General features: G+C 37.7%; 1 protein-coding gene across 1 annotated transcript; it reads left to right on the forward strand.

Annotated features, from left to right (window-relative positions):
- The first annotated feature begins 155 nt into the window (after window positions 1–155).
- On the forward strand, window positions 156–14,428 carry abcg2d (ATP-binding cassette, sub-family G (WHITE), member 2d). Its single transcript, XM_051703129.1, has 15 exons — window positions 156–370; window positions 2,283–2,342; window positions 2,564–2,678; window positions 2,762–2,914; window positions 3,068–3,225; window positions 3,789–3,940; window positions 4,042–4,143; window positions 5,113–5,372; window positions 8,999–9,081; window positions 9,535–9,624; window positions 11,506–11,630; window positions 12,687–12,841; window positions 12,933–13,022; window positions 13,127–13,236; window positions 13,682–14,428. Exons 1-15 carry the CDS (start codon window positions 156–158, stop codon window positions 13,827–13,829), a joined length of 2,016 nt encoding a protein of 671 aa, XP_051559089.1. The 3' UTR covers window positions 13,830–14,428.
- The last annotated feature ends 66 nt before the right edge of the window (window positions 14,429–14,494 follow it).

The raw sequence follows: 14,494 nt of genomic DNA on the forward strand, positions 1-14,494 counted from the left end.
CAAGTGTATGGAGAGCGGCTCTGTCACTTTGCACTTTTTGTTAGCTAGCAAAAAATAAGTTCTGCCTATGAAAGTTGTATTTGTGCCTTCAAACATAATATAATTCCTCTTATTTATGTTATAGTTGTGTTTTCATGTAGAAAGCCTGACGGAAGATGACTGACAATGCTGTCTTTGAGAATGATCAAATCGCTGAGGAGACGGGCGGCAGAAATGGGATGGTGAGGTCAAAGGTTATCACCATGGAGGCCATCAGACAGCATCATGGAGCCACTGTCAGCTTCCACAGCATCCATTATAAAGTAGAACAGAAGACCGAATCCCTCTGCAGAAAAAACACTTTCCATAAAGAGATTCTAGTGGACCTAAAGTGAGTTCTAATATCACTATATTCAATGTGTGTGGGTGTAAAAAGAAAGAGAGAGAAAGAGAAAGGTCAAATGCCCTGTGTATAAGTGTGTATAAGAGTTTGTAATAAGGATTAGGGCTCATTTGGTCTCTTTAATCTGTTAACGGATCATTCTCGACATTCGTCGAGTCACACTAGAACACATATTCCTCCACCAAAAACAGCATTTAGAAACAGTTCTCCATTACTGCATACTTTAAAACGACGGCGTTCTGAGTTTTCAGAAAGTAAGAAAGTCCTACAGGTTTGCTACATGCATTTAACCTCCTGAGACCTGAGCGTGACTGCTGTGTGCATTTTCCATTTCAGTTTTTGATTTGTAACTAGTAGCACCTAATAAACATGCCAAAAAACCCAAAAAAAACCAAACATATGTGCAGTGTGCACAGCGGAACTAAGTTGTGAAATTCTAAGTAATATCAAGCTATAGAAAGTCAGATATTGTTTCATCATATTGTTTATGATATTTCTAGGAGTGTTGGTTATTCATGTTTTTGAGACAATACAGACATTACATCGTCAGAAAATCGCATAAATAATTCTGATTCAAAGTAATGGCCAGCATCATCCAATCACTGCCAACCATGCTAAAATAAAATTTTGCATGAAAAAGTCTCAATCTATGTACTGAATACCATTGTGCCATGTCTGCAAAACATGTTGAGTGGTCCAAACATAATCTGCAGCCCGAAACTGAACATTTGACTGAATGTTAGGAGTGAATGCACTTAGCTGCATAGGAAAAATATACAGTAGGATGCTTCCTTTCTCCCTAATTAGGGAATGACTTAACATCCAGTGTGCTGTCTGTCTGCACTGGTCTTAGAACAGTTTGAAATGCACCTTATTTTCATCATAACTCCTATATGCACAGTGAATATAGGATATTTGAAGGAAAATGAGCCTATAGTTCACGTACATGGTCACTGTATTTAACAGCGTGCCGTTTCGCGAAAAATCGATGACATTTTTAAAATGGCATATAGAGACTCTACTCTTTCGACTCAAATAGGGTTTAATGTAAAAAAAACTTAGAGGTTTCTTACCAGATGTAGTTTTGTTGCCGTTTCTCCCAAAGACAAACTCAGCTGTGATCTGTGCCATGTCGTTCTGTCACACGACTCGATGCATTGAAAGTTTAACCCTTTAATGGCAGCACAGATTCTCCTGAACTGAGATCAGTCAGTTTAAATGAAATGAAATTATACTGTACATAGCCAATAGCGAAGCCAAAACGTAATGTCCATGCATGTGGAAACGGGGTCTCGGGAGGTTAAGTAAATAATCACAGTATCTTTATTTCTGGGTGAACTATCCCTGTAAAAATGTTGTCGAATGTCACCTTAAATGGGTTCTCCGATGGCATTGGGTTGTAAAACACTTTTTGGAACATTTATATGTGCTAAATTATGTGTGCTGTTCTGTGTACACCAAGGGCATTAAATACCCTTGACATTTCCCATAGCAAAGTACGTAATTTCTTAGCCTTTGGGCATTCTCTCCTTAGTGTTAATTATATGATATTAAGCATGGGTTTTTGAGTCTAATCTCTTGATCTTTTGGCTTACAAACCACAAGTACACTGAGTTAAATGCAGTCAAGTGTAATTTTGACCTAATAAAAGACCTGATTGATTCTCTTGAGGGTCTCATCATCACCTGAATACCAGTTTTAAATCTTTTGAAACTCTTAAAAATGTTCTAATCCAGTGCTTAGATGAAGTTGTCTATACTGGCAAGCAACAGTTGGCAAAAGCACTCTACTTTTGGATTGACACAATAATATCTGAAGTGTGCCACATTTTTTCCTCAGAGACTGAAGAATTCCGTAGCAAGTGACATGAACATAATCTGGTTTTTATCTCCCTTTTCAGTGGGATCATGAGACCTGGTTTAAATGCTATTTTGGGTCCTACGGGAAGTGGCAAATCTTCGTGAGTAGATTTTTGACTTTTACACCTTAATAAGATATCTGTGCCAAGTAGATCAAGGAATCTGGACGGGTTTTTTTTTTTTTTTTAAACAGGTCTTTTGAATATTGTTCATGACAGTTTCCTCGAATAAATCAGAATCAATTAGATGTTGTTTACGCAACATTATTACCATTGTCATCTTCATTCTCATGGTTCTGAAGCCATTTTTCTCTCTGTACCAGGTTTTTGGATGTTCTCGCAGGCAGAAAGGATCCTGCTGGTCTTTCTGGTGAAGTTCTAATCAATGGATACCCACAGCCACCAAATTTCAAATGTCTTTCTGGTTATGTTGTCCAGGTACCGTGATTGATATGAACACTCATGGATTATTTTCTACTATAGCAATAGATGATACGTGACATTTGTGTGTCTATATTAAGGATGACATAGTGATGGGCACTCTAACAGTGAGAGAGAACCTCCGTTTCTCAGCTGCCTTACGTTTGTCCTCCCAAGTTAGTCCAAGAGAGAAGGAGGCAAGAGTCAACCATCTAATCTCAGAGCTTGGCCTCAACAAAGTCGCAGATGCAAAGGTGACAGAAATGCATGAACACATTCTCCCTTTAGACTCTCTCTGATGTAAGTGTGGAACCAAAGCCGGAAAGACCTTCAGCCAGTACCCCTAATTTCTCATACAGTTATGGATTCAGTTCAGAATACATTTTATCTTTTGTATGGTTGTACAGGTGGGCACTCAGATGATACGAGGTATCTCAGGTGGAGAGAGGAAGAGGACCAGCATCGGGATGGAGCTGATTATTGACCCCTCTGTACTCTTTCTGGATGAGCCAACCACTGGTCTGGATGCCAGCACAGCTCACTCTGTGCTCCTGCTGCTGAAAAGGTCTGTATATTCTTGTTATCATGAACAAATCCATTCATCGCCATAGACTTCCAATTGGACAGGATATAAAATCTCATCTCAGTGGAGCCCCAATATCAAATGTTGTGGTTCTACTTTCATTCTTGCAGTAGCTATGAAGCCATGTAAACTAAACCATTAGTCTATCGTTTCACCCCTTTTCACTGTTTTACCCTCAACCAATTGTCTATGTATTAGTAAGTCAATACAGTGGCCATCCCCCTATAACAGTTTAGGAGGTCAAAGTCTGGTATGGGCATTCAAAGCACAGAAACTCAAAGCAACTCAAAGTGTCTTTTCATTTCTTACCTACAAACATTACTTAGGAACTCTACAATTGTGGAAGATCATTAGTATTGTTGGAAACTGCAGAGGCAATTAAGCGGAGGTGATCCTCAATGGACTTTACTACTCTCAGTGATGGCCAGTTTTGATTTTGAGGCATCTTTGTTGAGCATCTTCACCTAGAAGATGAATATAGGATCTCAATGATGTGCCAGTTCTGGATTGTAGAAAGTATCATCACTGTGTCCGTTTGTTTTCAGAATGGCTGGTCAGGGACGCACCATCATCATGTCAATTCATCAGCCTCGGTATTCCATCTACCGGCTCTTTGATGGTCTCACCCTGCTGGCCAATGGCAAACAAGTCTATCATGGACCTGCTCAAGATGCTCTAGACTACTTTGCCAAGATTGGTATGCTCCGCTAGATGAGAAATACATGAAAGTTCTGTGGGAAAACAACTTTTAATAGATCTCTCAACATGATGGTGTTTGTTTTTGTAACGGTTTTTTAGGTTACACTTGTGAAGCCCATAATAACCCAGCTGATTTCTTCTTGGATGTTATTAATGGAAGCACAGCAGCTGTGAACATGACAAAGACACAAAATAATGGAGGTATTCTGAATACTTTTATATTAAATATAAAATGGTTTTAAATATTGAAATGGTTGTGCAAGACTCATTAACAAGCAGATTTCTAGCCTTTACGTTTTACATCAAAAAATTTGGTATAAAGCCTAATTTTGGTAACCTGTAAGTGGGTGCCAAATTTCATAATGATCAGCCGTTCATAACCTAATTTCTTAGGAGCTGAAATTTTATTGGCTATTGGCAGCCATTTTTGTTGATTTATGGAATCGATTTTTTAAGGAAATGTAAGCACTAAAGGAGTTGCATTTCAAAATCGTTGTTAGAACGGTTGCAGAGTAATGACAGTTTTTAAAATTATAGTGCACCCCTATTGGCAGAATTGTGCAAAATTTGGTGTGCATCTTAAAAATGTCTTGGTGTCAAAGTTTACCAAGTTTCTTTAAGTTTGGGCTTTGCGTTTAGAAGATAGAGGTTGATAAGTGAAAATGGGCCATGTGCAAAAATTTTACTACTTTAGATTGTAACCCCCAAACTCAGTGACAAACAAAATTATTTTAATTTCAGGAGGGTCTATAGATTATGTGTAGCAAATTTTGTGCAAATCGGACAAAAAAATAATGGCTTAGGAGGTGTTAGAAAAAGTAGGTTTTTAAGGAAATTCAAAATGGCCGAAAAAGTTTATAGACAGAAATTAAATTGGCGAAATCTCTTAAAATATGATGTGTCCTGTGAAAAGCTGACTTTAAAGCAATTTTCCTTTGTTTTCTTGTTGCAGTGTTGGTGTAATTACTGTGTTTTGGCATGGCAGTGTTAACTGATCAATATTGATAAACCTATATAAACCCATTTACAATTGTCTGACAATTCATCAGGAATATTTTTCCCCATTGTTCTCAATGAGTTATGATATTTTAACACTTTATCCTGATTGTGTCCTTACTTGAATAAATGAACTTAACCTGTGTCTGATATTATGTGCAATGTCATTGACAGACTTTGATGTTGAGTTTGAAGTTGCTACTATTGGGCAGCAGTGTATGGAGGATCAGCTAGTGGAGAAGTACACAAACTGCAGCTATGCGCAAGGCATCAAATCCGAGCTAGGGCGCATCATCCATGCCAAAGACAACAAAATGAACAGAGCAAAGTGTCACTCGATCACCTACAACAGCTCTTTCCTGCATCAGCTTCACTGGGTGTCCTGGAGAACCTTCTGGAATCTAATGCTCAACCCACAGACCTCAGTAGCACAGGTACCACTATGTTTACACAAATGTTCTCAATTGAAAATCTGATGTGCTTTTCACTGACTTGACCGTATGTTTTTTCGCTTCATTTTAAATATCATATTGAGTTATATAACATACAAACATTATTAATATGGTTTGCACAGGCTTGACGATAGGTTTTTGTGGAAAGTGATTTGTCATATTAATGTGAAAAAATGAATATGCTTTAGAAATATGCTTTTACATTCATGCTTATAATGGCTACATTTACTACTGGGTAACTTTTGAAATCTCTCGATACCTGTCTGGGTCATTTTTCACCCCAAAATATAGAGACTTCTTGCTTAAATTAAATTAAGTCTATTTTTAGGACCATTAAGATTTTTGCATTGTGACATTATTTTCATTATTATGTATTTATTTATTTTTTTACAATAATGATAAAAATAAATAAATAATGCTCATAACTTAAATGCAAAATAAATAAACATATGATATATTTACATTGCAAAGTATTTATTCTTCCTGGAAGTATTTGTTGTAATCCCTTTAATTTATGCTTATTTAAATTATAAAAAAAGAACTGTTTTATAATCATGAGAATCTATTGAAAATTACCATCGAGAATATTAGAAATGACAAAAAACTCAAAAGTAAAACATCTGGATACATTATGGTAATACAAAGTTTGGGATGGAATTTTTATCCGTCACTGCAATAAATAAATAAATACTTACTGGTCCTAAAAATATGCAGAATTATCTTTATGTAATATAATTTCTTATTAAACATGTCTAGGTCATATTTTACCCCTAAAAAGAAAGATATAAGAAATTATATTTTTTTCTAATGGAAATGAAGCCTATTTTTGGGATATTTTTTGTTTTGTTTTTTGCATTGTGACATTATTTTCATGACAATTATATATTCCCTCCACATGTTTGGTATCAAAGTGTAAAAATCCTATTTTCATTACTGTAATGCAAGCAATATATGTCTATGGTAACTCAGATAACCACTCTGTACAATTGTGGTGAGAAGAATATAATCTCAGAATGCTATTCTGAGATGTGGGTTGGCACTGTTTTGGCGGCACGAGGGGGACCTACACAATATTAGGCAGGTGGTTTTAATGTTGTGGCTGATTGGTGGATTTTTTCTAATGGAAACAAAGCCTATTTATTGGACTATTTTTACTTTTTTGCATTGTGATATTATTTTCATGACAATTATACATATAGTCCCTCAACATTTTTGGTATCAAAGTGTAAAAATCCTATTTTCCTTATTGTATATTGTATATGATGTACTGGCTTTAATTTATGCTGATTACATGTTTTTTTTTTATATAGTAATGAGAATCTAATGAGAATCACCATTGGGATTAATAGGAATTAAAAAAAAAGCAATTACTGTAATGAAAATAAGATTTGTTTTTGCATTATGGTAATAAGATATGAAATGAGAGTGGAAATGTGCTTAATTTGCATGAAAATACTGTCACAATGCACAAAATAAATACAAATAATAATCTTAATGGTCCTAAAAATAAGCTTAATTTTCTTTATAGAAAATCTAATTTCTCATTTTCTTCTGATGTTGGGGTTAAAAATGTGACCTGGATATATTTTCAAGAAATTCCCCCATTCAGCATAGTCTGTAGGAATGGATTACACTAAGCAAAAATTTGTTGCCCAAACTCTTTCTTGTTCAATGGAAACATTTGTGAGATCCGGTTATGACCATATAGCCGGCCTTGCGTTGTCCACAATTCTTGGAAAGTAAACATTTAGACCCATTCCCTCCCAGCCACCACCAACCCGATCCAGCTTTTCCTAATCTTCTTCAAAAGAGAATTTATAAGCTCATTAACAACCAAATGCCATCAGAGGAGCCCTCACTTTAAAAATTATTAACAGTCAAATTGCTCCCAGAAACTTTCGTCTAATTTCCCGAGGTCAAACTAAGCGGATTTGATGACTATTGTGACCCTTGTCTGCATCGTAGACAATCTGAAGTGATATCATTTGTGGCGAAGCAGTGCGGGAAAAAAAAAGGGCATGCAAGCGAAAGACAGCGTCTACCAGACCATCACCTGACTGGAGTTAAGCTGAGCAGTGGCGCCATGACATTAAGGGTAAAAGGGTATGAGCCAAGATGGTTTCTCAGCTCAAGCTCTGCTGTATTTGCTTAGCCTTTCACCCTGGGAACGGCCTTCACACCGCTCAGACACTGGTCTGCACCTATAAGCTGTCAAGAGATTACTGTCAAACTCACTCGCTGTCACTCTTGCTTCTTACCTTTATTTATTAAATTAGCATCAGAAATGTTGACAGGATTTTGAGGGTTGTTACATATACATACTGTAAAAATTGAAGGGCCAGGGAATTAAGGTGATCTTAAAATTGCCTGTTCTAAATGTATGGTTCCCCATTTAGTATTTAAAAATGATAGTAAATGACAGGCTAAAAGGTGGACAATTAAGTGCTTTCACGGGGCATTTGCCTGCATTAAAGGGATAGCTCACACAAAAATTCAAATGATTTCATCATTTACTCATCCTCATGCCATCCCTGATGTTAATGACTTTCTTTCTTCTCTTGAACACAAACAAAGATTTTTAGAAGAATATTTTTAGCTCTGTAGGTCCATACAGTGCAAGTGAATGGGTACCAAAATGTTGAAGCCCCAAAATGCACATAAAAGCAGCATAAAAGTAATCCATAAGACTCCAGTGGTTAAATCCATGTCTTCAGAAGTGATATGATAGGTGTGGGTGAGAAACAGATCAATATTTATGTTTTTTCCAAATAAATTCTCCTCCCTGCCCAGTAGGTGGCAATATGCACAAAGAATGCAAATCGCCAAAAACAAAAGAAGAAGAATGTGGAAGTGAAAGTGGAGATTTATAGTAAAAATGGACTTAAACATTGATCTGTTTCGCACCCACACTTATCATATCACTTCTGAAGACATGGATTTAAACACTGGAGGCATATGGATTACTTTTATGCTGCCTTTATGCGCTTTTGGACCTTCAACATTTTGGTTTTGGTTTCAAACCCAGAAGGCTATTTCGCTTCGGGTCCCCTCAGGAATTTCCTATGGGTTTTTATAATAGGTTTTTTTCAATTTATGAGGAAACTAAGGTCTGTGGTAAACATCACTTGAAGATAATTGGACGTTTTGTTCTAGAACATAAATTACAGTCAAACCTCAAATGTGAATTTTGAAGCCTCTGTGGTTTTAAAAAATGTATGTTGCTAACAAGTTTCTAAATAAGGACTACAATTACCACAGGCATGTGAGTGTACGTGCCTGATGAAAAAGAAAACCGTTGTAGTCCTTATTTAGCAACTTGTTAGCAACATACTTTTAAAACACACGACTGATTCAAAATTCACGTTTGGGGTTTGACTGTTGTAATTTATGCTGTAGAACAAAACGTCCAAGTATCTTCAAGTAATGTTTACCACAGACTTTATTTTACTCATAAATCCAAAACTGCCATTATAAAAACCCATAGGAAAATACAGAGGGAAACCATGGCTTGATTCTCTTCCAGGTTTTTGGACTGCAACACAAACTGCTCGACTGTACATCCTTTTCTCATTTTGATAATTTTTTTTTTCTTTTTTTTTTTCTGCCAGTTGGCAGTCACAGCACTCATGGCCGTTATTGTTGGTGCCATCTTCTATGGAGTCAAAGATGACCAGAGTGGAATACAGAACAGGTGACCCCCTGAAATCAAAATGAAAGTGATATAAATTTTAGACCATGTCTTTAAGCTTTAAGGTCATATACAGTATATGATAGTATACTGCTAAACACTGACAAAATTAGCTTTCAGCAGATATTTGCATTTAAAATGTGCATTAAAAAAAAATAAAACCAAAGAAAACTGTGCTTGTCAAGGCAGTTCACAGGGACATTAACTAGTCAGCTGTGCAGGATAAAAATACAAACATGTAGAAGAAAAAGAGGAAGAACAGAAGTTGTATTTAAGCATTATAATATTTTAAAGTTCCTTCATCAAGCCATCAAGCAGACTGTCAATTTGTGCAGAAAGTACAGCTGCCATTTTTTGCATATACATAAAGCTTCCTTTACTTTTGCATTGGGCTATGTGCTGGTAAAGGGAATTGTTCTTATTGGTCCCATATAAAAGTTGTGTTCAACTTTTCAGGTTTGGTGTTTTGTTCTTTATCACAACCAATCAGTGTTTCAGCACACTCTCTGCCGCCGAACTCTTCATCACAGAGCGCAAACTATTCATGTATGTATTTCAACACCTGCTTGCCACTTCTTAATATCCAGGTTCAATACAAGTTAAGCTCAATCGACAGCATTTTTGACAATGTTGATTACCAAAAAAAAAAAAAAAAAAAATGCCAGTTACTTACAAGGGAAGTGAATGGGGCCAGTCCATGAACATTAAAATACTCACTGTTTCAAAAGTATAGCCACAAGAAGTAAACATTATATGTTTTAACATGTTTATTGATAAAATCGCTTACTAACCTTATCTGTGTAAAATGATGTCCAATATTACAACTTAATGTTGGTATGGCCTTTAATCTTGTAAACACCCAACACTGGTAAATCCCTGATTTTGTTACATGTACACTAAAGTCATGTTAACATGTATAGACCGATGAGCCAAACCATAATGACCACTCACAGGTGAAGCAAATAACGCTGATCATCTCCTAACAAGGCCACATGTCAAGGTCTGTGTAGATTATATTGTAAGCGAACAATCAGTTTTCGTAGTCAACGTGTTGAATGCTGGAGAAATGGGCAGGAGTAAACACCTGAGTGACTTTGACAAGGGCCAAATTGTTATAGCCAGACGACTGGGTCAGAGCATCTCTGAAACGGCAAGGTTTGTGGGGTGCTCCTGGTCAGCAATGGTGAGTACCCACCGACAGTGGTCCAAGGAGGGACAAACCACAAACTGGTGACAGGGTGTTGGGCGCCCAAGGCTCAATGATGCACGAGGACAACAAAGGCTATCCCGTCTGGTCCGAACCGACAGGAGGTCTACTGTGGCACAAGTCACAGAAAATTTTAATGATGGTTACGGGAGGAATGTGTCACAACACACAGTGCATCACACCCTGCTGCGTATGGAGCTGCGTAGCCGCAGACCAGTCAGAGTGCCCATGATGACACCTGTCCACCATCGAAAGCGCCTACAGTGGGCACGCGAGCGTTGGAACTGGACTTTGGAGCAGTGGAAAAAGGTTGCCTGGTCCGATGAGTCCCATTTACTTTTACATCAAGTGGACGGCCATGTACGTGTGCACCGCTTACCTGGGGAAGTGATGGCACCAGGATGCACTATGGGAAGATGACAAGTCAGTGGAGGGAGTGTGATGCTCTGGGCAATGTTCTGCTGGGAAACACTGGGTCCGGCCATTCATGTGGATGTCAATTTGCCACGTGCCACCTAACATCATTGCAGACCAGGTACACCCCTTCATGGCAATGGTATTCCCTGATGGCAGTGGCCTCTTTCACCAGGATAATACACCCTACCACACTGCACACAATGTTTGTGAATGGTTTGAAGAACATGATGAAGAGTTCAAGGTGTTGCCCTGGCCTCCAAATTCCCCAGATCTCAATTTGATCTGCAGCGGCTCCACCTCGCAACTTACAGGACTTGAAGGATCTGCTGCTAATGTCTTGGTACCAGATACCACAGGACACCTTCAGGAGTCTTGTAGAGTCCATGCCTCGGCGGGTCGACGCTGTTTTGGTGGCATGCAGATGACCAACAGCATATTAGGCAGGTGGGCATAATGTTTTGGCTCATCAGTGTTTACATCCTTTTGCTATACTTTTGAAACATGGACTGGCCCCATTCACTTCCACTGTAAGTGCCTTATTGTAACCGCAATTATTGATTTTTTTTTTTTAAATAGTTTGTGACGAGCGTGATGAGCCGAAATATTTTGTTTTGGCTGTCGATTGAGTTGAGTCGATTGTATGAACTCACAATTACACATATGTCATGAACAACTGCAAAGTTGCTTTTTCTTCTGTTTTAGTAGCCTGGATAAGTAAATTAGCTTTATGTTTAAAATGTTTTGATAAAATACTTGATCACAAGTGCTTGTTTTGAATGTGCAATGATAATTTTTCTTTTCAGTCATGAATACACAAGTGGATACTACAGAGTGTCTGTCTACTTCCTGTCTAAGATCCTGTCTGACATCATTACTCAGCGCACAATCCCTTCAATACTCTTCACCTGTGTTGTTTATTTCATGGTCGGTATGTATTCTGCTAATCAAACCTTAAAGATGCAGTACATAGTTACACTGTAGAGACCTAGACTCATAGAATAAGCGTTACTATAACAACATTTTTGCAAACTGATTTTTACGTGTCGCTTGTTTTGCTGCAGTTTCCTGGTGAAATGAACACTAGAGGTGCTACAACTGTGCGTTTTATTCACTTTCACACAAATCACGACTACAATGGCTGATTATGACTTATATAATAACATATAAATGTATATATATATATATATATATACACGCTTATTTTATCGCTCTTTTACAAACACTGCTATGTTATGTTATCGAAACATTTTACTCTAATGCATCATTTGAAAAACGATAGATTTTAACGCTTGTATTACAGACCTACATTTACACATTAATTCCAATGTGATTCCTGATAGAGTGTTGGACTTTGGACTCGGAAGACCACTGTTCGAGCCTAGACAGGACGCAAGCTGACATGTGAGACGAAAGTGTTATAGAATTGACACGAAATGACATGGCTGCTTCAGTAAATGTGCTTTTCATGTCCAGTTTGCTTTTAAAACACATCGGTTAGGTTTAGGGTGTTGGTTTAGGGTAAGGATGTCTGTTTTGTTCACCACTTATTTATCTTTTTGAACACTATTGGTTAGGTTTAGGTTAAAGTTTTAGGTTACAGAGGTACATTTTACTCATTAAATCATCCATCTAATATTCACGTTAAAAACCTCGTCTGATTACGACAATTTCCCTGGTGAAACTGCAGTCAAATGAGAAATACAGCACGTAATTTGGGTTTGCAAAAATGTGGCCATGTCCACGTAATTTTTACGAGATCAGGCTGCTGTTAACGGTGAAAACGTGCCGTTCTTTCCTTGAAGAACTATTTATACCTGATCCGACCCTTTAAAAAAAATGTGTTGGTGTAACCTAATGTAGTCAGGTTGATTCATATTAAATAATACTTTTGATTTATCAACTGATATCTCATCACAGATTTTATAAGTCACTGCTTAGCTCTCTGTAAAAGATGATATTGAGAAATCAAATTTGTGTTTCATAGGGTTGAAATCCACAGCAGCCGCATTCTTCATCTTCATGTTGACGGTGATTCTGGTGTCTTGTACGGCTGCAGCGATGGCCATGGCCATCTCAGCTGACCAATCAGTGGTGGCCGTGGCCAACATCTTCATGACCATCAGCTTCATCTTCATGATGGCAAGTCGATTTCTGCCATTTCAAACTCTGCAGTCAGTGCCTTTTGCCTTGAAGACCTGCATATTGACTCTCTAAATGCATGTGTTTGTAGATCTTCTCTGGTCTTTTGGTTAACCTAAAGAGCATCATGGACTGGCTGTCCTGGCTTAAGTACCTCAGCATCCCTCGCTATGGGCTTGAGGTAAGAACAACCATTTCTAAAATGTAATATAGCTTTGAAATACAGTACGTTTTTTATATTGTGTATACAGTAGTACAGTATGTCTGTGGAATTTATTTGAACAGGCATTGGAGATAAATGAGTTTGTGGGGCTGAAGTTCTGTGGAAATGTCTCTGCTGTCAATCTTCCAGCTGTCCTGTTGACCAACAGCAGTCCTACCACTGACATCCTCATGTATGTAAACAGCGATGTTGATATGCATGTGTTTCTCTGCACTGAAGCCTGATTATTCTATTAGAGAGAATGTTTATTAAAGCACTTGCCAATCAGTAGAGTGGCTTATAGCTTTTATGATGGTAACAACAATATGATAAAAGACACAAATGGACATAAAGCAGATTATAATTTATTATAAGAATCCGAATAAACTAAGGGCGCCCTTTTGCTACTGATGTGTTTGACAGCCATGAGAAGATGGTCACCTGTTCGGTAATGGTCTCAACTGTATTTTTGGTGGGCGGTGTTTTGAAAAGAGGGGGTGTGTCTAATTCAACGGCTCAGTCTCGTGGAAGTTCCAGAATGGAATCGCTTACAGCACCTTTAAATGTTTAAATGTGTCTGGAATTTTCAGTTTGCAGTGGAATCTTACTTAAACATTCCATTTCATCTTATATTTTAGGTGCACAGGAGAGCAGCATCTGAAGTTCCAAGGAATCAATTACTCATCCTGGGGTTTATGGCAGAACCATGCCGCTCTAATAATCATGACATTGATTTTTCTCATCATTGCTTACATCAAGCTCAGATTAATTAAGAAGTTCTCGTAAATGTACTGATTGTGTCAAACATTAGCCTTATGAATCACCACACCGTCTGGACAAGCAATGTTCTTCCAAACGTCTAATGTAGCACACACAATACTATTCAGTCGGTAGGCTATAATAAATGCTGCCTTCACATGCAATCAGAATTATCCTACTTCGCACTTCTCAAGTGCTTTGTTGTCTGATAAATGGAGGACGCCAGTTTCATTCATGTATATTTCTTGGGGAACTCTTATTTTGACCGAAATACGTGCTAGCCAAGTGGCTGAAGAGGATGGAATTTTGGTAAAAAACATGCTATTTTCTGTGTAAAAATGTTCAATAAGCATCAAATAGTTCCTGATGTATGTAAAAAAGCAAACAAGAATATGGTAGCTGCATTTAGAAAAATGAATTAAACCATCATTCGCTATTGAAACTCTACTCTCCTCCTCCATGTTGAACGTTTACGTCTCACAACTCGAAAAATTGGGTATCAAAATGATCTCAAGAGTTTCCCAGTCGTTATTACAACTTGAGGGGGCGTTCATGTGCAGCTCCGAGTAGGAAACTTGTATTTACGATAATTCTGATGGCACATGAAGGCAGCATTAATCCTTCTATACAGTAAGGACATAATGTATGTAGATATAATGTTTGTGTTTCGTCCCCAAGTTTGGGGATATTTT

This window comes from Myxocyprinus asiaticus, chromosome 7 (assembly GCF_019703515.2).
Source record: "Myxocyprinus asiaticus isolate MX2 ecotype Aquarium Trade chromosome 7, UBuf_Myxa_2, whole genome shotgun sequence".
Taxonomy (NCBI): domain Eukaryota; kingdom Metazoa; phylum Chordata; class Actinopteri; order Cypriniformes; family Catostomidae; genus Myxocyprinus; species Myxocyprinus asiaticus.

Excerpts from the sequence above, each read along its gene's own strand:
- abcg2d (XM_051703129.1), top strand. The coding sequence starts at position 156 with ATGACTGACAATGCTGTCTTTGAGAATGATCAAATCGCTGAGGAGACG. Across the intron at positions 2,679-2,761 it reads TTTCTGGTTATGTTGTCCAG|GATGACATAGTGATGGGCAC; the intron begins GTACCGTGATTG and ends GTCTATATTAAG. Across the intron at positions 5,373-8,998 it reads CACAGACCTCAGTAGCACAG|TTGGCAGTCACAGCACTCAT; the intron begins GTACCACTATGT and ends TTTTTCTGCCAG.